Source organism: Numenius arquata, chromosome 2 (assembly GCF_964106895.1).
Source record: "Numenius arquata chromosome 2, bNumArq3.hap1.1, whole genome shotgun sequence".
Classification (NCBI taxonomy): domain Eukaryota; kingdom Metazoa; phylum Chordata; class Aves; order Charadriiformes; family Scolopacidae; genus Numenius; species Numenius arquata.
This window is the reverse complement of record NC_133577.1, coordinates 66,355,269-66,381,638: the sequence shown is the minus strand read 5'-3', so window position 1 is coordinate 66,381,638 and position 26,370 is coordinate 66,355,269. Positions and strand designations below refer to the sequence as shown.

Sequence of the window (26,370 nt, the reverse complement as noted above, 5' to 3'; positions counted from 1 at the left end):
CATCCATTTCCAAGGTGTGTTCTCCATATACATATAACTAATAAAAAAACAGGAGCTTCTAAATGTTTCACTCTAAACATTCATTTCCATGCTTGGTTAATAAAAAAGTTCATTGTTCCACTTACTTGCCTATCTGTTCTGTAGACAAAATCTAGGTACCGTTTCCTGCAGAATATGTAGGGCTTTCTTTTTAAGGAAAAGGGCTGTGACTGGAAAGAAGAAAGAAAATAGTCTACTTGGAAGGGTGGATGTTCCTGTGGTGTTGGCTGCTTCCTTGATTAAGCATGAGCGTGCTGGAGGAAGGGCAGTGATTCATAGGCAATGGGAAGAGAAGCAGCTACAGTGGGGGTTGTTGAGGAGAGAAGTGATGGTGTTCCTCTAACCTTGCTAAACACAGGAACTTTGAGGACAAGCAAGTGACAGGTTTTGTCCTTTAGGGCTGTGACTTTATGATAGAGGACCCTCTTTGCAATCTCTGCCACAGTAGCCACCCATCCTCGGGTCACATTTGCTTCCCACGCTCCTTAGTTTCTATGCCCTCACTCTGCCCAGAGAAGATACCGAGGGGCTGGCTCCTGGGCTGTTAGCTAATGGCAGCTGACATGCAGCAGGTCTCTGTGGTTGCTCTTTTTGGACTTCTCCCTCAGAGAAGCCAGGAAGGTTATTATTACTAGTTCCTTTGTTCACTCCAGCAGGTGACAAGACCATGGGCGACACACCCATGAAGGACAAGCTTCATCAGGAAAGTCCTGTGAGAGCTGACCTGCATCTGTTCCTCCCAAGAAAGCTGACAGGAGATACCCTCCAGGACACTGATCAAAGACAGGACTGCAAGCAGGAGCTGGGGACAGAAAGTGATGTGGAGACGTCTTTTGGAGAGAGACTGGGAATGGTAGCTCCCTGGGGGTGTGAGGACAGTGGTAGAGCCCACATCAGCAAGGTTATTCTTGCTGGGGACAAGCCAGACCCATCCGTATGTGGGAATGGCACCATTTGGATTCAGCAGGTGGGAGAGAAAACCTACGAGTGTCCCGAGTGTGGGAAGAGCTTCAGCCGGAGCTCGTACCTGAGCCAGCACCAGAGGATCCACCTGGCAGAGAAGCCCTTCAGCTGCTCTGAATGTGGGAAGAGTTTCACCCGCAACTCGGACCTGATCAAACACCAGCGGATCCATACCGGCGAGAAGCCCTACCAGTGCAACGAGTGCGAGAAGACCTTCAGCCAGAGGTCCAATGTGATCAGGCACCAGCGGACGCACACAGGAGAGAGACACTACCAGTGCAACGAATGCGGGAAGAGCTTCAGCCAGAACTCGCATCTCATCGTCCACCAGCGAAGCCACAAGGGTGAGAAACCCTTCAGTTGCCCCCGGTGTGAGAAAAGCTTCAGCGACCGCTCCTCCCTGATCATACACCGGAGAGTCCACACGGGAGAGAAGCCCCACAAGTGCCAGGAATGTGGGAAGCATTTCCGGGACAGCTCGGCCATCATTCGGCATCAGAGGATCCACACGGGAGAGAAACCATACGAGTGCACCGAATGTGGAAAAACCTTCCGGCAGAGCTCCTCGCTGGTGACCCACATGCGAACCCACACGGGCGAGAAGCCCTACAAGTGCCCTGTGTGCGGGAAGGGCTTTAGCCAGAGCTCGGCGCTCACCACTCATCGCCGGATCCACGGTGGGAAGGCCTTGCCCATGTACCACGGTGGCCTTCTGCCCAGCCCCTACCAGTGCGCCGAGTGCGGCCGGAGGTGCAGCGACCGCTCCACTCTGGCCAAGCACCAGACCACGCACGCCGAGGAGCGGCCCTACATCTGCGTGGAGTGCGGGGACAGCTTCCGTCGGAGCTCGGCTCTCAACGTGCACCTGAGGATCCACCGCGGGGAGAGACCCTACAAGTGCGAGGAGTGCGGAAAAACATTCAGGCACAGCTCAGCCCTGGGTGCCCACCTGAGGATCCACGCGGGAGCCAAGCCCTACGAGTGCGGCGAGTGTGGGAAAAGCTTCCGGAAAAGCTCGACGCTTAAAGTGCATTTGAAAATCCACGTGGCCACCAAGAGACCTTATAAATGTACGGTGGGTAGGAGAATGCTCACTACCCGCTCACTTCTGCCGTAGGGCTGGAGTGGGTGTTCAGAGCGGGAAACAAAAGCAGCGTTTGGGGGCACCTGCAGAAGGTGAGTGATGAGAACCACAGTGGGAAGAGACTGACTGGAGACGCGGTATCTGTAGTGTCAGGGCTGGGTGCTTCATCCCAGTGGCACAAAAACCATTAGGAGGTCTGGAAGCAGGGAGTTATTCCTAAGAGCCGAGTGCTGGTGGTTTAGGAAGAGTGCTGAGAGCCTGAGGAATGGGCACCAGCTTCTGGGTAAATCGAGGACTGTGAATACGTGGCAGAACAACAGCTGGGAGAATCAGGCTTGTAAAATAACTTTTCTACTAAAGTGAAGATGAAAATAAAAAGTTCCAGTTCAGTTCTGACTCAAAACTTTGACTTGTTAGACACTGTCATAGTCTTAGGAACTCTCTTTTTGTTACCTTCCCCTGTTTTTCATGAACGTAGTAAGTTTACCCAGTGTCTGACAAGGCGCTTCCAAATCTTTTGAGTCCGAGACTTTGGAGCTGAACTTCGATCTGTTTTTGTCTTTTTCTTCCTCTTTCCCAAATCTTGCATGGGACAATGAACTTCTACCTCCGCTCGCCAAGCCTGGCTGATGCGACAGCTGAGCAACGCAGAACTGTCACGGCTGTTCGTTCCCAGGAAACACGGATGCGCAGGCATTTCCAGTTGGAACGCCGCCCAGTACTAGCCTGCGGCAGATTCTCCTTGCCGGTTCGATACACCTTCCAACTTGGGTCATCAACAAAACGTGGGCAAAAATGTGGCCTTACCATATTTAACCAAAAAAAAATAAATACACACACCCGCCCCTCCAAGATGTCCTAGTCGGAATCGGTACCCCGTGAGTTCCTACTGGTAGTCCAGAGACTGTTTGCAGTTTTGTAGTCCTTTTTATGACGGAGTACTCTTCTTTAGTTGTCTGTAAAGTATTAACATATAAAGTCCAGTGTTAACAGCTAGGAATTGCTCTGTTTGCATTTATTACCGTGCTAACGACTGCGTATTACACAAACCTCCTCTATATTGCAATGTTTTATTACTACCTGTGTGTTTCCACCCTAAATAAAACCTTTTCTTTTTTTTTTTTTTTTCTTTTTCCGCTCTGTATAATCCAGTTTTCTGCCGGGTTCGGTGCGGCGAGGGGGCTGCCCGATGGGCGACCTGAGCGGGAGAGGGGAGGACGGGGGGAACCGCCGCGCTGCCGGAGGCTCGGCCTTCCCAAACCCCGCGGCTGACGAGCGGCCACGCAGCCGCCCCTCCACCGCCGGCCCCCGATCCCCCGCCCGGCCCTGCGCCTCCGCAGCCTCCCCGGCAGCGGCCCGGCCCCTACAAGGCCCGATGCGGCCGGTGAGGCCCCGCCGGCTCCGGACGGGGGGGGGACGCGCGGGCCTTCCGGCCGCCAGCGGAGCGTCACGGGAAGGGGGCGGTGCGTCCCCGGCGCTCGGTTCGAAGCGGGGCGGCGGCCGTGCGGGATGGAGAGCGGGGTGGGTGCGGCGGCGACCCCCGGGGGCGGCCGGTTCCCGTTCCCCTACACGCCCTACCTCATCCAGGAGCGGTTCATGGAGGCGCTGTACGGGGCGCTGGAGGCCGGCCGGGTCGGGATCTTCGAGAGCCCCACGGGCACGGTGAGGCCAGCGCGGCGGGACGGCTGGGAGCCGCCGGCCGGGAGGAGGCCGGAGGCTCCCGCTGGGTGGGGAGGGACGGTGGTACCCGGGGAACGGGGCCGGGCCCGGGCCCGGTCCCTGCTCGGGTGGGGCTGTCACCGGGCAGCAGGTGGAGGGGCAGAGCTGTGGGTGACAGCGGGGCTCCAGCCGCCGGAGCCTCACCTTGTCCCTTCTCTCCCGCAGGGAAAATCACTGAGCCTCATCTGCGGAGCCCTCGCCTGGCTCCGGGACTTTGAGGAGAAGAAGCAGCAGGAGGAGGCACGACTTCTAGCACTGGAGGAGGATGAGCAGAAGGGGAAGAAGAAGGAGCAGCTGCCTTCAGCCGAGCCGGGACACCCAGGGAGCAAGGACACGGCTGGGGAACCGGACTGGGTTACGGCATTTGTGCAGAAGAAAGAAGAGCGGGACATGGTGGACAGGCTAAAGGTCGGGACATGCTCATATGTGGAGGGCGGGTAAAATAAGGAGGTGTGAGGGTCGGAAAGGCTGATATCCTGGGTGGTGACTGGAAAAACACGTGAGGCAAACTTTGGTGGTGGTCTTTGTCTGTCACGGGACTTTGTTTCACTTATGAGGGATGAGGGATTGCCGTGCAGGTTTCATAAGATAGGAGACTGTATTACTCTGAACATAGTAACATATCGTAGGCGTACACTCCAGGAGAAAGGGACTGTGGACTGACAACTGTGTTTCAGAATTAATTTTTTTTCTATACCCAGATGTCCTGGTTTCGGCTGGGAAAGAGTTAATTTTCTTTCTAGTGATTGCTGTGAAAGGAATGTCAGTAATGCATGTTGTTTTAATTGCTGCTAAGCTATGTTTATGTTTTTCAAGGACTCTTTTCAGCTTCCAGTAGAAGCTGAGAAGGAATATAGACAGAACAACAGAATGGAATATTCTGTACCATAAACATGCAACACAGCTCAGTATATAAATGGGGGTTGGCCAGGGGAGGGATCCGTGATGACTGCTCGGGATGGTGCCAATTCACCGGACAGTGAGAGTGACTTGTGTCATCATCATCATTATTATTATATTATTGTTATTTTCCTTTTCTATTAGTGTTAAACCATGACACCAGGGCATAGGAAAGTAATTATACGCAGGGTTTAGGGCTAAATACACTTCATCCTTCCTTTATTCTCCTTTTATTTTAGGAAGAGCAGATCAGGAGGAAAAAGCGAGAAGAACGTCTTGAGAAAATTCGCCATAATGTGCAGTTAAAATATGCAGCAAAGAGGAAGGTGAGTTATCCCACAGAGATTAGAGCTTTCTGTTTTGGTTACCTTGAGCATTGATCATAGTTGCTTATATCTGCAACTTCACTCTGAGTTTTCCAACCATCCTGTGTGGGGAGCTCTTTGTATTATATTGCTTAAATTGGCCATCCAAAACTTCAGGTTATGTTTTATTTTTGAAGTACGGTTGTGAAAAACAATTTGTGCGTAGAGAATTTCCTGTGCCAATGTTTGCGTGTGGATGGAAGGGTGTGTGCTCTGATGGCCTTCTGGCCTTCTACTTGTGTTTTAAAAGCTTTAATACTTGGATTTGATTTTTTTTGGAAGGCTCTCTGTTTTAGGAGCACGTGTGAACACTCTGTACTTCTGGAATAAAACCTGCAGAACTGAGATTAAATTTAAAATTATGGAAACAGAAGTCCCCCTCAAAAAAAGCCAGGTTTGCTTGTACTTTGCCCTGCCACTAGGGAACGATTGTATTTGTTTATTTTCACAGCAAACGTGACTGTATTGTTCAGAAATGTCTCTTTACTACATATAAAAAGTTGACAGATATATTTTCCTGCCATTTAGATAGGTGAATGGTTTCAGCACTCTTGACTCTAAGAGCTTTTTAATGGTATGAGTCAAACTTCCCAGAAATACCCACTTCAGGTCCCCAAACAGGCAGATTGATTAGGCTGCCAGGCTATTAGTTTCTAGTGTGCTCCATCTCAAGTGCTGTGTTATGTTTTGGTCAACTCCTGTTAAAAGGATATGGCAGAAATAACCAAGGTTCAGGGGTGAAAGACAAATAAAAAACAAGTGGAACAAAGAACTTTTTGTCTCTCAAAAGAGGATGAAGAGCATGTGAAATAAGAAGCCTGATGAAAAGCAAGAAAGCAAATGAGAGAGAGAAACATTATAGAGATTTGGAAAAAACAACTGCTTCATCTCCTCTGTAATGCTCACTAACTGCATTTCTTTGTAAGGCTGTGGTAAAAGAGTGCTAATTGAAGTTGGAAGATACTGTTTTCAGATTGAAAAAATGAACTCTTCTTTATCAGAATGCAAAGTTAATCAGAAAACTATTCTTCAAAAGTTTAATGGAATTTCTGTAGAGGGGTAGACCTGTGTTAGAATAAGAACCACATAACTAGACTAAAAACAGCAAGAGAAGTCTTGTGCTCTGCATTCTAAAGCAGGTGCTGAGTTTATCCTAGCTTTAAGTGTGGACACAGTGATTATGCCCTGATATGTTTGTTTGTTTGGATTTATTTACACACAGTTTTTTCTCAGGCAGACATCTTTTATGGACCACTTTAAGCAGCTAATACTGGATTACATGGATATTGTCGTTTCAGGATTAATTAGTTCAGTGGACCTTTTGCATTGAAGGTTCTTTATATGTCCCCCTTTATATATGCCTATGTGGACGAGTCTTTGGTTGTTGATAACGGCTGCATTCTGTGGGGCTGAACAGCTTCAGACACCCTTGGTGCATTTTGTTTGTCCTGCTGGGGGTTTACCCACCAAGCCATTCCTTGAGTTATGGGTGAGAGACTGTGCTGTCTTCTGACCTGTTTATGGCATAAAACGATGCATGTGCTACCTCTCTTTCTGCATGGGAAATAACATGGTGATGTGTTCCTTTCAGAGATCTGAGGAGGATGAGACAAAGCGCCTTCTTCAGCTCAGCAAGGAGGTTCTTTCAGAGGGTGCTGGATTGGATGTTGTAGAGCAGCTGGATCACAATGAGGAGGAGCTGATTCTTGCTGAATATGAGAGTGATGAAGAAAAGAAAGTGGTATCTGGGTAAGGACAGGGCCTGAGGGGGTTCCATGCCAAAGGAACATTTTCTGTATCATTTTTGGCTTGCCTTGACTAAAGAGGTTTCACCTGTGATTGTGCAGATCAGGAGTTTCTCCCCCATTCAAACAGTGTAAGGTAGCAGTTGTTTTGGGGGTTTGTTTGTTTAGTTGGTTGGTTTGGTTTTTTGAGAGTATTTTATTTTGGTTTGGTTTTTATGCTTTTGTTAGACTGATCAGAGTGACCTGAAGTGTTTTTTGAGACAGTGCATCTTTCTTAAAATGTATGGCAATGTCCTGCCCTTTTCTATGCCCAGTGTCCCAAAGAATGCCTCTAGATGCTGAGTGAATGACTTGAGATCAAGTTCCTTGCATTAGAACAGCTAAATGGAACTCAGGGCATCAGAGGAAGCTGTCAGTCCTGCAGATTAGCCCTGGCATCTTTTGATACTCTAAAAGGAGAGATGTTGACATTTCTTAAGACCGAGCTTCAGCACAAAAAACCCGTGCACACTCTTCTCTCTCATACATTTGCTTTATGCAGAAAGCCAGAAGCCATACTTCATCAGAAAAAGTCAAATACATTTAAAATACAAATTTACTAATTAGTATCAAGACAGATCCTCCTGCCTTAAAAACTGCAAAACACTTAACTGCTTCATTTATATGTAGTTTATCAAACATTAAACTGCTGTTGCCTTTGAGGAACTCTATGGCAGCTAAATGTCTCCCTGAAGCTTTTCTTTATGCAATAGCTTGAGGGTGGTAAATTATCTCTAAAGGGAAAGTTTTACAAAAATAAATAAATAAGCTCACCAAAGAATAGTATAGCACTGATTAGCTTATGCCTGGGGCTTAGAAGCGCTAGATATAAAAGAAAAAAAAAAATCTTGAAGTTGCTAAAGAGACAGCCCTACAGACATTTTTCTTTTAAAGAGCAAGGCTTGACTTGATTTTGTACACTTGCACTATTCTTCAAAAGTTGATTTTTCTTTTACCTCCTGAGTTAAGATCTGAGGCTCTTCTTGAGATGACATAACCATCTCTCTTGAGACCCCTCTCTTGTAGTAGAGCATCATTTGATTCTAACTGTCAGTGATCTGCTGAAAGGGAACTATTTGAGCTTTCTCTTTTCTTAGGATGGAAGAAGATGACGATGATTTGGAAGAGGAGCATGTGACTAAGGTGAGATGAGGAAAGTAAATAGTGCCACCTCATAGAACAATGTAGGAGTGAGCAGAATTATGGTTTTCTTGCACCCTTCCCAGAGTCGTGCAGTACAGAGGGATCTGGGAACGAGCATCCAAGAACTGTGAAGTTTGTTGATAATAGCAACTAGTTCTGCTGTGCTCATCTCCTTCTGGACTAAGCAGCTTGCTTTGCTAACACTGCTGAATTTTTGCTGTGGCTTGCTGTAAGAGCACACCGTTTTTTATTACTCTCCAGTGGTGAGTCCCTGCTGTTTTAGGGACCTTGGAAAATTAAAGGGAAACAAAGGCAAATGCATAGGAGAAGAAGATAGGGCTGTTGGCCTCAACAGTTGTAAGGTGACACTCAACCACGTGCTTTTCCCTGGGTTTTTGAAGGCTTGAGCAAGACTAACCTTGTTGAGGTGCTTGACTGCTTCCTTGCAGTTGGTTGTAGGTAGGGGATTGGCTTCCATGTTCTTCTTATCTTCCCTTTGTTCTTCCTCATTGTAGATTTACTACTGCAGCCGCACTCACTCCCAGCTGTCTCAGTTTGTGCGGGAGGTGCAAAAAAGTCCTTTTGGCAAAGACACACGTCTGGTGTCTTTGGGATCCAGGCAGGTATGTGGCATTGTTCACGAGGGACCCAGAGTGCGTGTTAACTTAATGTGAGAGACTTTGCGAGGAGGTGTGTGGATGTGACACACGCAGAAGGCATCTCAGGGGTTGACTGAATCTCCCATTGAAAAACTAAAAGCAGTCATGAGTCGTGACATAGCTCTGTGTGATGTCCGTTTTTCTGTGAGCTGTGTTTTGGCCATTTACCCTGTGATATAAATGCAAAAATCTGTTTTACCTTTTCTGATGTGGAAGATTACAGATGTCTGAGTCACTGGGAAGGCGCTCCTCTTAGTATTATTTCTGGTAGCATTTTTTAGAAGCTGTTATCTAGCAGTGAGCTGTCTCAGTGCACCTTTTCTCATTTTTTTTTCTCCTTGCTAAGTTGTTATGGGGTTTGAGCATATTTGTAGCAGTTAGTATGCACAATGTCCTACCGATTGACTTTTCCATTCCGGAATCTGGCCAGAGATTGCTTTAAAGAAATCTTTTATTTTACAGCAAAGGGTGCACACGGGGGCACTCAGTGCTTAATGACCGCCTACTGCTTCCTCTCTTTGCATGTCCAAGAGCCTGTGTGTGAATGAGGATGTGCGACGCTTGGGGGCTCTCCAGCTCATCAATGACCGCTGCATGGAGATGCAAAAGAACAAACATGGTAGGAACGCTTCCAGCCTGGGGAAGCAATCAATGCTAAAGCTGGTATGAGAGTCTGGAGACAGTGCTCTGCCAATCAGTTCTAGCAAGAGAGTGGCAGGAGCTTGAAAATGGCAGGTTGGAGGAGCAGAGCTAGAGATCTGCTCATTAGTGTTTTTACTTTCTTGTCCTCCAGGCTAGGATGCCGAGAACTGTATGTGTATTCTGAGTGCCTTAAGTTGGTGAGGACTTCCACAACGGAAGGATACCTGTCTTTGTAACTCAGTACTAGAAATATTGGAAAATGTCACATGGCTAAATCTGACTGGCAATAGTAGTGTCCACTGTGGAGACGAATAATATTTATTTAGAATAATATTTAAATAGATGATAGGTCAAAAATACACACGACAAAGCCGGCTTTGAAATCCAGGAGGTTCAGCAAAGTGGTTGTTTTAGGCTATCTGTTGCTCATAGCTTTCTTTTGATTTCTACTCTTAGAAAAGAAAAGTGATGAAGAGATGGAAGGGAAGAAGAGACGTGTGAGTCACGCTGTATGCCCATTTTATTCCTTTGAGCAAATGCAGTTTCTCCGTGATGAAGTCCTAGTGGAAGTGAAGGATATTGAGCAGTTGGTGGCTTTAGGAAGGGAGACCAAAGCCTGCCCGTATTATGGGAGTCGATACGCCATTCCTGCTGCTCAGGTAAGGTGCACACAGTTTTAGTGGAATTAATGCCAGGGCCTCTAAGGATAAACCAATTGCTTGCTCCCTCTAGTACTGTTTACTCAATATTGTGGGAGTCTGTAAACAGGTCATGTTTCTGTCAGCTGTGGTTTTGCTGGAAAAGCAAAGGAAATTGAGTATACCCATTTGAAGTTAATAGGGAGGCTGTGAGTATGTCTCAGCATTCTGAATTACTTGAAAGGCTCAATAACACTGAGGCGATACTGATACATGGGTGTAATCTTAGCTCTTGTTACGGCTCTTCCTCCTTGCTTGGTTCTTTATCAGAAGATATGTGTTCAGTGCTTCAAAGGAGGTTTGGAAGGTAACCTGAGCAGATGTAGTGTAATCATTTCTCTTTAGCTTGCATCCCGGTGACCCTCTCAAGCATGTGCACCTGTCTCTCTTCCTACCTTTCCCATAATAAGAATAAGTAACTTGACCAAGTCCTGCGAGGCTGTCTGATATGGGCCTTTAATGACTGGCTGGGGAGTGCCTGAAGTTTGTAAGGATGAGAGCTAGAATCAGGGCAGTGTGTGCTTCTCCTGTAGCTGGTGGTGCTGCCCTATCAGATGCTCTTGCATGAGCCTACCAGGAATGCTGCTGGGATCAAGCTGAAGGACCAGGTCGTAATCATTGATGAGGCCCACAACCTCATAGACACCATCACCTGTATCCATAGTGCGGAGGTCAGTGGCTCTCAGGTGAGTCATAGCCTGGCCCCTTGATCATGAGTGAGCTCTGCATCCAGCAGAGCGCCCTTTCATGACTCCTTCATAATAACAACTCCTTTTTTCTTCGTTTGTGTAGCTGTGCTGTGCCCACTCTCAGCTGCTGCAGTACATGGAGCGGTATAGGTGAGGATCTCAGAGGAAAATAGTACAGCAGTGGCAGGCAGCGTGGATGCCATGGCTTGTCTGATGTCTGCGAGGTCTTTCCTGCTTTTCCCCAGTGGGAAGTTATTTGCTTTAATACTTCTGCAGATGAAAAGCCACTTGCTTCATTATCTCTGTCTAGAATCCGTCTAAGTTGGACTCCTGGGGCTGGTATTAAGCAGTGAGAAGGGGTATACCCTGAGGATTCTGGATTACCCTTATACTCTCAGTTCCTTTCGCAGTATGTCCCTCTAATCGCCTCTGCTTTGTGATTGCAGAGTTTCAAAAGATTCAGTCTTTTGTGTCCGTCCTGGACCTTAGTCTTTCATGTGCTGACTGGCATTATGGTGGAGGCAGTAAGCTGTGAGGAGGAGGAAGCTGTATGTGGTTTTTGGCTCTGGCCAGATCTTGTATCTTGTCATCCCTGCAGTGATTGATTATTGTGCTCAATGCTAATAGCTTTGAATTTGTGGAGCAGTATTGCATCAGGGACTTGAGACGTCACTGCCATTGTAATAAACAAACTGTAATTAATGTGTGAGGAGAAAGGCGATGGTAGGAACAGTGTGGGGTTCGTGGGTGAGTGCTCTGGGGTGACCTTGGGCAGGATATCCAGGGTCCTGTCATAAATAGGGAGAATGAGCCTGGGAGAAATCGTGCTTGGTTCTTGTCTCCTGAAAAGGAAGGGGAGTTCGGGTGCTTGTGTCTGCAGCTCAGCTGCTTGAGTTAGTCCCTGAAGATGTTTTAGGGCTTAATATCTGTCTTGTTTTCCATAGGAAACGTTTGAAGGCAAAGAACTTGATGTACATTAAGCAGATCCTGTATTTGCTGGAGCGGTTTGTGGCCATGCTGGGAGGTAAGTAAATCTATTCTATCTCCAGGGATGCTGATAGACTCTGAGCTGCTTGGTGCCTCCTCAGGGCACTGTAAAGACTATGGGGAAGTGTTGCTCATGTATAGGTTCAGATGCCATAACTTTATTTCTCGGGCTGTGTTGTAACGTGGGATGTTGACTGATGTCTGCCTGAACCCCTCTCTTTGTTTCATTAGCTGAGGAGCAGCAGATGATCATAAGTTGGTAGAGGTAGTTTCCTTCTCTTTCTGTGTGGTTTTCAGATCTGATTTGAGCGGGGATGAGGTAGGATGCTAAGTGAGGAATACAGCAGATGTGTGACAGTGATCAGGACAACAAAACAGCTGCACAGAATAAATCTCCTGGGTCATCTGGTAGCAATGCCTCTACTGGTGTCAGGCATGCCTCTGCAGAATGAATCTTCCTTGAGTGCTGCCTTTCCTTTGTGAGAAAATATTATTTTGCTGTGATTTTTAAATCCACCAGAATTCTCCGGATTCCTTTCCTCTAATGATCTGTTTGCGAGACCTCAGTGTGTCTTGAGAAGAGCCTGCCATAAGTTCATAAAGAACTTTCTCCTTGCCCAGGGGAAGTGCAGCTCTTTGGGGCAGAGGCTTGGTAGTGCTCTCTGCCTTTTTCTCAAATGTTTACTTCTCTTCTGCCTCTGTTCCTGCCACTCTTCCCCACACTCAGTTGAGTGCTTTCATTAGAAAAAGCAGCCTGTGTACAGTTTCATGATTGAGGCCGCAAAAGCGGGATGTGAGGTGGGTGTTAAACGCGAGGACATAAAACGCAGTGAGTGGCAGCAATTAATCCCGTTCTGGCTGTCGGGGTCTGGGTGTGAAGCTGTCCTCAGTTTTTTTCCCTTCTTCCCAGTTGCCTGCCAGCCTGTGCGCCTCCCAGCTCCCCGCTGCTGCTGCATTGAGGAGGGGTGAGGGATGCACTGCAGTCCCTGTCCCTTCATCTTTGCGGCACGATGACTGCGTAGTGTGTGAGCATTTGTATGCACCCACCCTACCTGCTGCCTCCTGCTACGGAAGGAATGTAGGTGGTGTTTCTTAGGATGCAGCAGCGGCACGCTTGTCCTGCAATGTAGGGCAACACTATAGGGGAAATTAAAACTGAGCAGGAGCCGATGTTTTGCCTGTATAGCTACATTTTGCAGATGTATAGTTATTTCTTGGGTTTTGTCCTGGTGCAGTGTCCCTTTCCACTCCATCCTTTGCTTAGTTTTAAGACAGACCCATTGTAAGCCTTTCTTGAATCTGTTTCATGTTTTGCAGGTAATGTGAACCAAAATCCTAACTGTCAGGCAGTTTCCCAAACAGGTAAGGCTGGAGTGAACACCTGGGGTATGTAGTCATCAGTCAGGGACGTGGGGGTGGGCAGTAAGGAGCTGCAGGCCCAGCAGCTAATAATTTTTTTCCTTCTTTCCCCCCTTTTCTTTCAGGGACAGTGCTAAAATCCATCAATGACTTCCTGTTTCAGAGCCAGATTGACAATATCAACCTCTTCAAGGTAATGCAAATGTTGTCATCTGCTGGGGCACAGGTAGTGGGGACTTGTTCAAGGTTATCAGGAAGTATGTGTGACAGCTGGAAGTAGGGACAAGGCCCATGTGGCAGAATCTGCTTTCTAGCAGATTCTCCCCACCTCCCCAGTGTATAGATCTCTTCTGCTGCTGTATGGATAAGTGTGCCTTAAAGCTGGATAGGTGGTCTTTGGGTAGAGGGAAGCAAGCGATTAAACATGTACGAGTGCAGAGGCTGTCTGTAGGCAAAGCTAAACTGGAAGGGTTGAGGATGAAGAAACTAGACTACTCCAGTAACCAAATCCATCCCTCAAACCTCCAAACACAGCACCTTAATGCTGTGTGTTTCCACTCTGGAAGCAATGCCTTTGTAATAAGCTGTTGTCTGGGAGGCAACACTCACAAAGAAATGTCCACCTCTCCCTGAAAGCACAGCAGGAATACCAGCTGGGCAGAGATCAAGGGTAGCAGGATGGGAGAAGGCATGCTGAATGCCAGTTCATTTTACTGTCTTCCTCCAACAGGTTCAGCGTTACTGTGAGAAGAGCCTCATCAGTAGGAAGGTACTGCCCCTGAGGCGTTATGGTCAACAGTGTTCAAATGCTGTTTCACACATTGGGTTTGAAGTGGAAGGTGCAGCAGCTGGGAGCGGGGGCCTGTCTTCTCCACTTTGCTCAGCTCTGCAAACAAAATGGTTCCTGCAAAAAGCACTGTATGGGCAGGTTACCTTTTGTTTATGCAGCAAAGAAGCATACAACATGGTGTACCACAGTATTCCAGTGGGTGCTAATTCTGTGCTGCTTGGCCTCAAACTGGCCAGCCTGGTAGGCTGTGCTGCGCTGCACTGGGGGAACAAGCATCAGGGTCTTGTTTTCATTTTGATTCAATGAGTGAAGGAAAGTAATGAGAGCTCTGGGCTGATAGTTTGGGATCAGGCTGGTTTGCAAACATCTACCAAGGAACTTCATCTGTGGCTGGCCAGCAAACCAGTTTTTATCTTGTCTGATTTTGCTGTTGGTAGTCTTAGTCATACTGGCTTTTGCTTGGCAGCTTTTTGGGTTTGTGGAGCGCTATGGAGGCCCTGCCACAGCTGTGAAGACCAATAAGGAGAACCAGAAGTTGGCTGGCTTGCAGAACTTTCTTCTGACCCTCCAGCAGGGATCTGATAAAGACGGTGAGTTCAGACATCTTCCACTTGTGCATCTGCGGACAAAGTGAGGATGGGAATTTCCTCATCTCTTTGCATGAGGAAAGGGGGGAGGCAAATTTGAAGAATGAGAGACTGCAGAAGCTGTCCTGCACAGGTGGTTTTAATATATCTGACTATGTGACCTAGGCAACTATACATATGATTAGAAGATCTCCTGAGGTCTCTTCCAAGCTGAATGATGTTGCGATTCTGTGTTTACATGGCACATGCTCCAGCTTTGCACTGCTGTGACCTGCTGGCTCTGGAAACAGAGCTACCAGACGTAGCTCTGTTTAGTGGTGCCAGCTACAAAAGCCACTGGTGCCAGATCTTTCTTTCTTTTTTTTTCTTTTTTTTTTTTTTTTTTTTTTCCCCCCCTAGCAATGAGACAGAATTTGGGTTCTCTCCTTTATTGGGTCTTTGTTCTCTGCCTGCATATGTAGACCAGGTGTCACGACCTGTGAAAGGACCCATCTGTATTTCGTGCTTAGTCCTTGTCTTCAGAAATGTGGCCTAAGTGGCCTGCCTCTACTTTTCGGGCCAGCAGGTACTCCCCAGAGCCCTCCCGTGGAGCCTGAGAGCGACCAGCTCCGAACTGCCTCTCCGCTGATGCAGATTGAAGGATTTCTCTCAGCCCTCACAAATGCAAACCAAGATGGCCGAGTCATTCTCAACAGGCAAGGTACTAGAAAGGGCGAGCTGGGGAGAGGGTGGCATGAGTCGCAAGCAGGGTGCTTCACTGGCAGTGAGGGAGGAGATCCTGAGGCTGGGGGGAGCCTGCAGCAACATATCTGTGCTGTCTTGTTATGCAGACTGGCAGGTTTGGTTTGTCTGTGCTCGTGGACCCAAAGGAACAAAGGCACTGTGGCCAGAGTGCAGAGCTCTGCTCCCACTTCAAATGTCAATTTTTGTCTTGCAATTTACTCTTCTAGAGCTCCAGGAAGATTAGGAAGCAGAAGGTAACTTCCAGGTTGGTGTTACCTGCTGCTGCCCCTGGCAGTGTTGAATAGCAAGTCCTTGCTCTGAGAGGTGGGGACCTGCCAGAGCACCCAGGGCAGGAGGGAGAATCTCTTCATATCCCTGAGTCCGTGTCACAGCTGGTTCCTGATATTGTCTCTCTCCTTTTCCCAGGCACAGTTGGTCAGAGCAGCCTCAAGTTCCTCTTGCTGAATCCAGCTGTCCACTTTGCCAAGGTGGTGGAAGAATGCCGTGCTGTAATCATTGCTGGGGGCACCATGCAGCCGGTGAGGGAATTAGGATGCTATACTGAGCTCTCAGGAGGTCTTTGGTGCTATCGGCAAGCAGTCATGGAAAGATAGCAGCTTGGCCTCACTGGGGTGTGCTCTTCTCACTTCCCATGGTGTGTTTGGGAAAAGGCCTTTCCTACCTACTCTGTCATCTCCCTGGTATGGTTTCCCTGCATGAGGTGTCACACTGCCTGTTTATGCAAAAAGTTGTAGGTGTAAGGGCAGGATTGCCGTTGTCGGCCTTTTTCATCCTCAAGACAATACAGGCTGAGGCTGAGTTTATGGTAGATTGCAACTAGCATGGGTGGCAGCCAGAGGGCCTTGTAAAATCATATGACCTTCTAAAGGGACAGGGATCCCACAGCGACTATCCCATAGGGGATCTTTCAGAAGTCAAGACTTCAATATCGGTATGGTGGCAGGCAGCTTATCATGCTTCTCCCATTGCTTTAGTGGCTGAGACAGTGTGTTTGTGTTGTACAGATGCAGGGGGGTCTGTCAGATATCCCAGTCAGTTACATTTATCCCGTTCCTGGACACGGATGTCCTGAAATTTCCTCTTTGCCCTTGTGGTGACAAGGGAGGGAAGGAAGGTGTGAAGTGCAGGACCTCTTTATTTGGAAGGCCACCAACTTTCAACCCTTGAGACTGCAGCTCGGAGAGAGGATGTAGCTGCCGTCCAAGCTGTGGTCTGTGCAGCATGTTGGGGTCCTAGTGATGGGCGTTTGGGCCTGGGGAAGTCAAACTGGGGCGTGCTGGGTCAAGAGAGGCTGAGTGCTTGCAGACCGGAGACCTGCCCTGTGGCAGCAGGACCATGGGTGCTGAAAGGGGAACCCTCCCGTCTGTCACGCTGGTCCTGGTGGGTGCCATGTGGGGCAGGTGGTGCAGTGCTGGGAGGTGGGCAGTTGTGCTGGCACTGGGGCCACTGAGGATAGGTGATGTTTCTGCTTCAGGCCGTGGCCAAGCTTGTGAGATGTATGCCAGCCCTTTCTCCTTCTGCGTGTCCTGAACTCCAGTATGCCTCCCAGTCCTGGCCTGTGTGCTTGGCCTTCCCTGCTCCTTGATCTTCCCATCACTGAGGAAGCCTATCTCCCCTGGGCCAGCAACTCACCAGACGGGGCTGCCCAGCTCTCCCTCGACACTGGTGCTCGAGGAGCAATATTGGTGTTCCTGATGAAGTGTCTTTTGGGACACTGGTGCTTTACCTCTCTTTGGCTTGTGTGGTTCCTAGGTGGCTGATTTCCGAGAGCAGCTGCTGTCCTGTGCTGGTGTAGACCCTGCACGTGTCGTGGAGTTCTCTTGTGGTGAGTGTGCCGGGGTGGCAGGGAAGGGGTCATAAACTGTCTCTGCGGCACCTGAATTTCATGGTTTGCCTTTGGTGCTGTTTTGTCAGCACTCTTAAGTAACATGGCATCTTTCCTGGCAGCAGAGGGGTGCTAGGTCCCTTCCACTCTGCGCCTCCCCAGCATCGGCAGGCAGCGTGTGCCATGCCTTCTTCCCAGGGGCTCAGGGGTGGAAGGCAGAGCAGCTGAGTGACTTAGGCAAATGTGTGCTCCTCTGCACGTAGGTAAAGCTGTTCAGCTCGCGAGGTTTGTGCACACAGCGGCGATGCTGGCTCTCACTACTTGTTTTTGACTCCAGGACATGTGATTCCTCCGGAAAACATTTTACCCATAATCCTCTGCAGTGGTCCTTCCAACCAGCAGCTGGAGTTCACCTACCAGACGAGAGACCTGCCCCAGATGGTCAGTCTTTCCTTTGTTCCCTTCCTTGCTATCTCTTTGCTTCATGTCCTTATGTTTCACAGGACAGCGTGCCCTCTGATTGAGAGGTGGGCTGATCAAAAGCCATGGTGAGGGAAATCCATGGGATTTGGGGCAGGCGTGTTGCCAAGTAATGGGGAAAGAGGAGCAGCAAAAGGGGTTTTGAGCTGCCTTCTCAGAGGTGGCTGTTGGAGGTGAGGAATACTAGCAGCTCCTGTTTCAGCCGTACAGAGATCCGGCATTTGTGTGCTGGACATCAGAAGGAGGTTTCTGACTGTGCTTCACAGTTTGAAGGGCTCAGTGACAGTGAAGTGTGGCAGCCCTGCAGAGTGCAGCCCAAACCACAGGGGCAGCAGCAGATGTTTCTGCATTTCTTCCTTTGGTGGGCCAGTAAGCACCCAAAGCCAGACACTAGATGTGCTCTGCCCCTGCTCGGTCTCCACCAGATGTGCTAGCTAGCTCTCCACATCTGTTCTAGTGTGACAGGTCCCACCCTCTGGGACAACAGATGTAAACATGTCCTGAATGACCACTGCTCCACAGCAGTAACAAAAACCCTGGATTAGGAGGAGAGGCCAAACAATGAAGAGCTTTTTGGTGATTCCCAGCTCCCCTAGAGAGCTCTCTTTGACATGGTCTGTTTCCCACGTTTTTCCTCCTTTAAAGCATGTCACAGGGAAGCTGTGATCCTGGGGTTGTGCACAGAATTGGGGTGGCATTAGCTGGAGTTCCTGCCAGCCGCAATATGCTCATCTCTTTTGCAGATGGATGAGACGGGTCGAATCCTTTTCAACCTGTGCAACGTGGTCCCAGGGGGTGTAGTGTGCTTCTTCCCCTCCTACGAATATGAGAAGCAGGTGTACATGCACTGGGAGAAGACAGGGTTGCTCACCCGCCTCGCAACTAAGAAGAAGGTAACTCCAGCCAGGGGCAGTTGCTACTTTAAATGGAGGCTTCAAAAATCAAGCAATTATCTGTACATTACAGGCCTCTCTCCGAGTTGTTCTCCTACTCTGCACAGCAGAGCAGAGAGGATGTTTATCTAGCCAATCCCTCCAGTAATGAATAAATGATACTTCCCAGGTGGCTGATCACTGAGCTGGGATCTGAATGAGATTAAATGCAGCTATAGATTCTTTACGTGCACAGTCTGTGTAGTGGCTATGGGGGAGAGAAAATCCTCGCTTTCCATAACCAACAAGCTTGCTTCTGTGTGGCTGGGGGGCTGTTCAGGTGGAGCTCTTGCAGGAAATTTTTTTTTCCCAGGCTCAGCTATGTGTCATAGAATCATAGAATGGTTTAGGTTGGAAGGAACCTTAAAGATCATGGGGTTCCAACCTCCCTGCCTTGGGCAGGGACACCTCCCACTAGACCAGGTTGCTCAAAGCAAAAAAAGTGGAGAATTGAAAGGCTAGCAGTGGTGGCTTCTGTTCAAGGAGTGATGAGAAACTGAATGGGGAGATCACTGCAAATATGAAATCTTTGCTATGACTCTTACAAGTATGTGAAGGTTGGGTATTGAGGGTCAGGCAGTCTGACTGGGGGCTCAGGCTGGGGGCAGGTGTCCTGGATTGTTCACCGGGGAGGAAGAACTACATATACCCTGGCTGTGACTTTTGTTTACTAACAGCTAAATAATTTACCATGTGGATTAGGAGAGCGCAGTCCCAGATAACTTCAGAGCCTTGGTGCAGGCATTCTGGCATGTGGATCTGCCTGTAGGTTTTTGTGGTGGAAGCACTCTGCTTCAGCTTCTCCATGTGTTTGTACAGCTATCACTCATAGTGCCTTTCAGGTGTGTTCTCCCAGGGTCCCAGTGGTCTGCCTGGTGCCTCTCAGGCTTTGTGCCCCAGTCACGCAGCTTGCTCTACCTTTCAACTCTGATTTGTTCTCGTTTGGCCTTTGCAGTCTCCAGCAAATTGGATACGCGTTAGCAAAGCAATTTGGTAGAAGTGCAGCAAGTGTGACTTTCAGCTGCCCACGCACGAGATCATATCATAGCAGAGGAAGGTTAAAGTCTTTCCTGAGGTGGCTGTGGTGAGATCACACTGAGATTATATATAAAATTACACAGGGAAAGTTAATTTAAATCAGAGGCTTAAATAGCTGCTCTTTAGTTAGTTAAATAGTTTTGGCTTATATTTGTAATTGCCAGTTATTTTTCTACTGAAAGACTGATTCTGGCTGCTAAAATTTGATATTACTTTTTGCTAACCAAGAGAAAACACATCCTTTAGTTTCTTTACTGTCACAGAAAAGACAGATGTTGCAGCTTCTGTTGACTAGGAAAACAACTTGTGATTTAGGCTAAAGTGCAGCATCTATCAAAATGCAGCTTAATTAACTGCCGGGGCTTTCAGTAACTAATTAGGCATGCTAGAATAACATAAAGAAATATTACTTTTTGTATGCTTTGCATAGAAAGCTTTATTCATTGGGCAAGGGAGCTACTACTTGGAATTAATTGGTGATTTGAATTGGTCAGTCCTGTCACTGTCCTCCCAGATCTTGCAGCTGGAGGGTCTCCTCACCCTGCTGGATCTTTATTCATAGGTGGAAGAGGTGCACGTTGCTTTTCTGCCTTTCAGCTCTTAGGTGACTTTTAACTTCTTGCAGAATTAGACAAGTCTGCCAAAGCTGAAAGGGAATGTTGGAGCAGCTGCTGCTCCCTTCAGAACCCAGCTGAAAAGTGCTGTAGTGAGCATGCAGTGCTTTTCCAGGACAGAGGAGGAAAGGTGCTGGTTAAGTTGTTTTTTTTCAGGCAATTTGCCCTTCCCTGATCTTCGTTTCATGCGCTGTCTAATGGCATGGGAGTAAAATGATTTTCTTTTCTTTAAACTGTTTGCTTCATGTTGCTGCAACTGATGTGCTGCCTGTGACAGATCTTTCAGGAGCCGAAGAAAGCCAACCAGGTGGAGCAGGTGCTGGTGGAATACGCCAAGTGCATAAAGGTAAGCTGAGCTGGCAGGCTGGTGGCAGTGTGGCATCCCAGCTGCATACGGGAGTGCTGCTGAAGAGGGCAATGCAGCTTTTAACAAGGCAAGAGGGCTGTAGCCTGGGTGGGAGAGTGTTTCTGCAGCACAGAGGTCTTCCCTGCTCTGGTTTAAGTTGCTGGTCCCTCTCCTGCAGCGCTGCAGCCAGGCAGGAGGACAGATGACAGGGGCCCTGCTGCTTTCTGTAGTTGGAGGCAAAATGAGCGAAGGGATCAACTTCTCTGATGACCTGGGAAGGTAAGGCAACTGCTTCTTGGAAGGTGAGCACTGGGCTGGTGGTGCAGTGACTCCAGGCACGATGGACACGTCAGTACTTGTGTAGATAGAAAATCCTGGGGAGCACATGGCTTGGGCTGATGCTTAAACCAACGGGACCAAGGCTGCTGGGCAGTACTGTGAGTAACGCAGTTAGGCTCGCTATGCCAGATAATCCCTTGTTCTGGCACTCGGAATTCCTCTGCAGCTTTCCATTCAGAACGTGCTTGTCAGACTGCTGTGCTTTATTGCTGCCTTTGGTTTTCAGGGCTGGCTCTCTTTCAGGGGTGCAGTGACCTCTAATTTATCAGCCTGTTGGCAAAGTGCTCTAGGATGAGACATTAAGAGTAATGCAGTCCTCCCTTGCAGGTGTGTGATTATGGTGGGAATGCCTTACCCCAACATAAAATCTCCAGAGCTCCAGGAAAAAATGACTTGGCTTGACAAAACAATGGTAACAGAGACACTTACACCTCTGCTTCTTTCACTTTTTAGTATTGACTTTCCTCCCAGCACACAAGCCCCAGGGCTGCCTTCAAAGATTTCTTTTTTCCTTTTGAGCTTGCCCTCGTTTCCCAGTGTGTGGTACCGAGAGCACAGCCTTCTCCATGCTGCACGTGTACAGGTGGCACTAAACACAGGGAAGAAGCTCAGTAGAGGGAAACACCACTGGGGCTTGCTGGGAACTCTTGAGTTCCAAAGGGAGCAAGGTCCCTTCACCCCAGAGGAGGTGGCAGGGTGGTGGGATCACTTCTCCTCTTGGCTCCCTTGTTCTTTCTCACCGCCCACTGGTGATGCTGCTCCTGGGCAGCTGGGGCCAAGTTTTCTACCTTCAAGGGGGCCTTGGGCTGGCTCTTTATGAATGTTCAACGTAGTTCTCTGACTGCAACCTTTCTTCTGTCCCCCCTTACTCTCAGCTTGGGGTCTGCTTGGCCACCCACTCATTCTGCAGGGGTAAAAGCATTTGCCTCACTTTGTTATTAAGACTCCCTGGTTTGATTTACATCTGCCTCATGTTCAGTCTTACCTATTTCTCTTTTCCAGCCCAGAGCTGCTGGCCAGGCACCTAGCAGAGTGCTGATTGAAAACCTGTGCATGAAGGCAGTAAACCAGTCGATAGGTAATTCATCCTTCCTAGGACAGGCTGGGGGATACGAAAATGCGACTGCACTGAAATAGGAGGGTGGGAAAAAGTACACTTTACCAATCAGTCTAAGTACAGATAATGGGAACATGAGCTTCCTTGCCTGAGAACAAACACTTGAGTGGGCCATTTTAATGTGGTTGTACACTCTGTACAGGCAGAGCCATTCGCCATCAGAAGGACTTTGCAAGCATCCTGCTCCTGGACCACAGGTACGCACGCCCCGCCATCTTTAACAAACTGCCACAGTGGATCAGGGAGAGAACCCAAGTGAAACCTGCCTTTGGATCAGCGTTTGCAGAGTTAAGGAAGGTCAGAACTTTTATATTATGTACTGCTACCAAAACTGTTTCCTACTGTACTCATCTGTACTTTTCTCAAACCTTCACTTTAGAGTAAGGCCAGAGGCAAACTATCTGGTTTTGTGTGTTCCTAGTTCCATCGAGGGAAGTCAGATGCTTTGTGATGCGGACCAGAGAACAGGCTGGAGGTCAGCTCTGTGAGCTACACCTCTGAAGAACTCCTGAAGCAACACAAATTCCTGCTTTTCTGTACGAAGGAGTTTGTGAATCTCTACCTTCTGCCTCCTTTGTGGATGTCTGCTGTTCAGCATCTGAGCGCTATGATGGTGAGACAGCCTTCAGCATCTTAACCAGGAGGGAAACTGGTTGTAGGTCTGAGGCAGGTGACGATAGTAGCAGTAGGCTCCCATTTGTTTACAGCTGTTAAGGTTTTATTTAAATTGAATAAATATTTTCAACCCAAACACTTAAGTATAGGGAGTATAATTATTTTGACTAAACGAATCTGCCTTTTCCCATCAACCACCAAGTGTAGGGGGCTTGATGACCAATGAAAACAGCGCTTTTTGCAAGAATTGTATCAGGCCACTAGTTTGTGTCGTGTTGGAATTACACAAACTGGTAAGACACGGGGCAGTTATGGATAATGCTTCTTAACCCCTTCTTTCTACCTTGCTTCAAGTAGGCGCTAGATTCAAAGAGCGGTTCGTTCTTTCAAGGGGAATAAAGATACGGTCACAATACAGCACAGCACTTCTCCTTTGATCATGCTTAAGCACAGGATTGCTCTGCTCTTTTTACTGCCTGGGTTTTTGAATGCAAAGTAACTTTCTGTGGAAAATGGTAACCTTCCTGGGGTGCTTTCCCAGGTCATGGGTTGGTGGTGGAGGGCAGCAATAACAACAGGGATGGCTATGTAATCCCTCAGCTCTGTCTCTCATCCTTCACAAGTCTATTCTCAGGAGCTCGTTTTGCCTCCTTGCCAGTTTCAACAGCTGGATGCTACCTCTCAAGGCTCATCATAATGAAGAAAGCACTTACAATTAGACACAGAGCTGGTGCCCACTCCCTATATGTTAATTAGCCCCACAGGGCAAGAAGCAGCTGCTTCTGAGAAACTTCCTTGATGAGTCTCCTGCTCCTTCAGAGACACAAACTCCACCCTCTGGCACAATCTCTGCCTTCACCCCAGTGAAAGCAGCAGTGGGAGTTGGGGGACACCTGCTTGTAACAGCTGGTGGCCTCCAGCCCTGTGGCTGGTGGTGCTGGGTTGTAAGGCTTAGCCCCTGCCAGGGGAGAGCTGGGCTTTCCCTTAAGAAACCTAATTGAGGATGCTTCCTGCTTTTACCAAAGCGAAGGCTGCAAAAACCTGCTTCCTGCAACTTTATTGACTTTTTTTCAGATAGCAATAGGCAAAGAATTACCGTAAACCAGGTAGAGAAAGAAACCATCAAGTGCAGAGGCACCAGGAATTAAACCCCCAGGAAGAGACACACACTTCCCTTCTCTCTTCTAGTGACAACCAAGCAAACAGGAGCTTCAGCGAGCAAGCAACAAGGAGACAAATGAGGCAAGGGCTGTGTGCCTGCGAGAGATGCTTTTGCAGTCATCACCCGTCACATTAGGAAAGACTGAGGGCCTTTTAAATCAGGAGCAACGCTAGTTCTGATCCTCTGAGCACACGCCGGCCCACTGCCCGCCAGCTAAGGCAGGATTTATTGCGCCAGCATGAGCAGCAGCATTGGAGATGGAATGTAGTATTTGGGGTGGAAAACAGCAGACAGCAGAACTCCTTATTGATAACTATAAGCTCCTGTTGCTCCTGCTCTTCTCCAAAAAGATACAGTGGGGTCCCACTGCCATGCCAGTGCCCACCCTCCAGGAGGTACTTGCACAGGCTAGTGTCTCTCAAAGGTGCTTAGAGTTCCAGAGTCCTGGGATTCACGCTGACACTCAACTGCCCCCCATCTATGACTCCCAGTCATCCTCATCCTCCTCCCCTGCAGGCTGCTGTGGGGGTGGGAGGGGTGGTATTGAGTCCGACATACGAGCAAAGGCACCAGCAGGACTTCCAGGAGCATCAGGATTTCCGGAGGCTCCCGGCCCTTTCCCTGAAATACCTGTGAGGGAAGAAAATCACCAGTAAGTGACACCTGGGGACTAGAGAACACAGAGGCTCAACAAAGGGGAGGAGGAAAACCCCCAGCATCCAGGTGACCCAGGCAAGTAGAATGGCCAATACCCTTAAACACTGCCGCAGCCCTGTGCAAGGGCTCATTTAACTAAAGCCCCACCTGAGCAAGTCCATGCCCTCCTCTGTCCTGTGCCAGGCGCTGAGGGCGTGATGCTGGCCCTAAATACACCAGGTACCTGCCATGGCCTCGAGGCAACTCAGGTGCCCCCATGGGCAAGGGGCCCAACTGCCCCAGCACTGAATTAGAAAGGACACAGCTGTCCCTTCTTCACAAGTAGCTTTCAGAGCCTGTCCTCTGCCTCAGACACACAACCTCCTGCAGCTGGACTTGAGGTGGAGATTCCTCTGCTCACCCTCTGTAAGGACACATGCGCTGGGGAGAGTCTCTCCGTTCCTGTTTCTAGGGCCGTGGCTGACACAACTGAGGTGCCAGGAAGTGCTCTTCCTCTTTCCTAGGGGAAAGGAGCCGCCCACCCTGCAGGACAGTACCTTTGCGCCTCAGCACCAGTTTGTTGAAGAGGTCCGACATCAAATCGCCACCTTGTCCCGTAGCTCTCACTGAAAAAGAGCAAAACAAGTCAGACAAGAAGAAGCATCAGTCTGAACCTAGCACTGCGGCGAAAGCATTTTCCTGCAATACTGCCTTCAGATTAAAGAAAAAAAACCAAAACAACAAAAACCCCTCTAATCTTGTGTCACCCCCCTAATCTTTCCCACTATAGTCCAGTTTCAGGCATTCACAAAATGCCCTTCTGGCAGATGAGGTTTGGCAACTTCACAGAGCTTTGGCTGAGTGTGAACCACCCGAGACCTACGCCCGCCTGTGAAGAGAGACGCTTTTCTGTTCTGTGTGTTCACCGTGTTCCTGGCTTGCCCATCTCCCTCCCCAGCCTGGGGCACAGAGCAACAAAGATCAGTTCTGTTAAAAAGCCTCAGCACCTTGTTCTTGTTCCTTCTGCTTCTTCTTCTCCAGCTTCCTCTCCTTGACGCTGCGGAGGTTGGCCTTCCCAATGCCACCGGCCTGGCGGATGGACTCCAGGAGACTGGCACGCCCAGTAGAGGGGTTCACCACCTCCTTCGGGGCTCCCTGGACCGAAGCTGCAGGGACAGGAAGGACAGGCAGCAGCCACAGGTCAATACAGCAGCTACAGGCCCAGGCAAATCCCCACGGAAAGGGCTGCTCCGACACCCTGCCAGCTTCCGCTTAGGACTGTGAGCCAGACACCTCTCAGTGATGGGCTTGCTTACACTCAGCCCAGCCAGCTGGGCCCAGCCCCCCGCCAAGGGGGAACCAAAGGTTTGCAGCTCCCAGGCAGGCGGGAGCAGCTTCCCCTCCCACCGCATTTTCCCTCCTCTGCTGGAAGGCTGAGAAGCTCCAGAGAACCTATCAAGGACATGGGCTGAAGCCAAGGAGTCAGACTCTGCTGGTGAAGCTGTGGAGATGCCCAGCCCTTACCTGCAGGCACTGCATGGCTGCTCTCCTCGCTCGCTGTCCGGGCTGGCTCAGAGGGGGCTGTGGGCTGGGGCAGGGGCGGCGGAGGAGGCACAGTAGTTGGCATAACAGGAGGCGGTGGAGGAGGCGGTGGTGGAGGAGGCGGCAGTAGCTCAGCATCTTGAAGGTCTGAAAGATGAAAGAAGTTGCATCTGAAAAGTCCCAGAGGACAGCACACTGAGAGCTTCAGCTCAGAGCTTTGTATTCCTCAGCGGCAACAGATCAGAGTCCTCAGCACACACTGTGCAGCAGAACGCTCCCACTCTGTGCAGCATCTCTTAACAGCAGGCAGAGCAGAGGAAGGGTTTGAGATTCCCCTACTCTGCTCTTCCGAGCTGCACGCCGCTGGGCCTGCCTCACTTGCCCAAGGGCATCCCACCAGGCTGCCAGGAGGCCAGTCCCTGAACACATTCCCTTCTCCCTAGCCATGCCTGGAGTCTGGCCAGCACTTGAGCAGGTTGCAGCTTTGACTCAGGCCCAAGCACAAGCCAGAGGTATCTCCAACGTCCATCTTGACATCTCCACCAAGGGACTTTCTGCTTTGTCTTCTAGCA

General features: G+C 49.1%; 3 protein-coding genes across 6 annotated transcripts in view; 2 read left to right on the top strand and 1 right to left on the bottom strand.

Moving 5' to 3' along the window:
• The first annotated feature begins 706 nt into the window (after positions 1-706).
• Positions 707-2,119, top strand: LOC141477823 (uncharacterized). Its single transcript, XM_074167014.1, has one exon. The coding sequence runs from the start codon at positions 707-709 to the stop codon at positions 2,117-2,119; it is 1,413 nt and encodes a 470-aa protein (XP_074023115.1).
• A 1,453-nt stretch (positions 2,120-3,572) lies between these two features.
• Positions 3,573-22,294, top strand: DDX11 (DEAD/H-box helicase 11). 2 transcript variants are annotated; one of them, XM_074165020.1, is made up of 26 exons: positions 3,573-3,748; positions 3,971-4,213; positions 4,945-5,031; positions 6,662-6,819; positions 7,952-7,997; positions 8,513-8,620; positions 9,188-9,275; positions 9,755-9,957; positions 10,530-10,682; positions 10,789-10,835; positions 11,630-11,709; positions 12,990-13,034; positions 13,157-13,224; positions 13,762-13,800; positions 14,288-14,411; positions 14,971-15,108; positions 15,558-15,670; positions 16,905-16,977; positions 17,315-17,418; positions 18,201-18,350; positions 20,319-20,387; positions 20,566-20,666; positions 21,054-21,138; positions 21,729-21,804; positions 21,986-22,140; positions 22,265-22,294. In XM_074165020.1, the coding sequence occupies exons 1-26, from the start codon at positions 3,596-3,598 to the stop codon at positions 22,292-22,294; spliced, it is 2,736 nt and encodes a 911-aa protein (XP_074021121.1). In that variant the 5' UTR covers positions 3,573-3,595. The 2 variants fall into 2 exon arrangements, with proteins under 2 accessions (XP_074021121.1, XP_074021112.1); XM_074165011.1 differs by lacking the exon at positions 22,265-22,294 and having other exon boundaries at positions 21,986-22,227.
• Positions 22,295-22,546: 252 nt separating this feature from the next.
• Positions 22,547-26,370, bottom strand: part of WASHC1 (WASH complex subunit 1) — a 44,054-nt gene continuing 40,230 nt past the window's right edge. For all 3 annotated transcript variants that reach the window (XM_074168499.1, XM_074168497.1, XM_074168498.1), the window contains 4 exons: positions 25,781-25,945; positions 25,264-25,422; positions 24,814-24,882; positions 22,547-24,250 (listed from right to left, as the gene is read on the bottom strand). In XM_074168499.1, coding sequence (XP_074024600.1) covers positions 24,099-24,250; positions 24,814-24,882; positions 25,264-25,422; positions 25,781-25,945 — 545 coding nt within the window. In that variant the 3' untranslated portion in view covers positions 22,547-24,098. The remainder of the gene's footprint in view (positions 24,251-24,813; positions 24,883-25,263; positions 25,423-25,780; positions 25,946-26,370) is intronic.

Coding starts and splice junctions, on each gene's coding strand:
- LOC141477823 (XM_074167014.1), top strand. CDS start 707: ATGGGCGACACACCCATGAAGGACAAGCTTCATCAGGAAAGTCCTGTG.
- DDX11 (XM_074165011.1), top strand. CDS start 3,596: ATGGAGAGCGGGGTGGGTGCGGCGGCGACCCCCGGGGGCGGCCGGTTC. Junction 15,671..16,904: donor CTGGGGGCACCATGCAGCCG/GTGAGGGAATTA, acceptor TGTGGTTCCTAG/GTGGCTGATTTCCGAGAGCA. Junction 18,351..20,318: donor GCCTCGCAACTAAGAAGAAG/GTAACTCCAGCC, acceptor TGCCTGTGACAG/ATCTTTCAGGAGCCGAAGAA.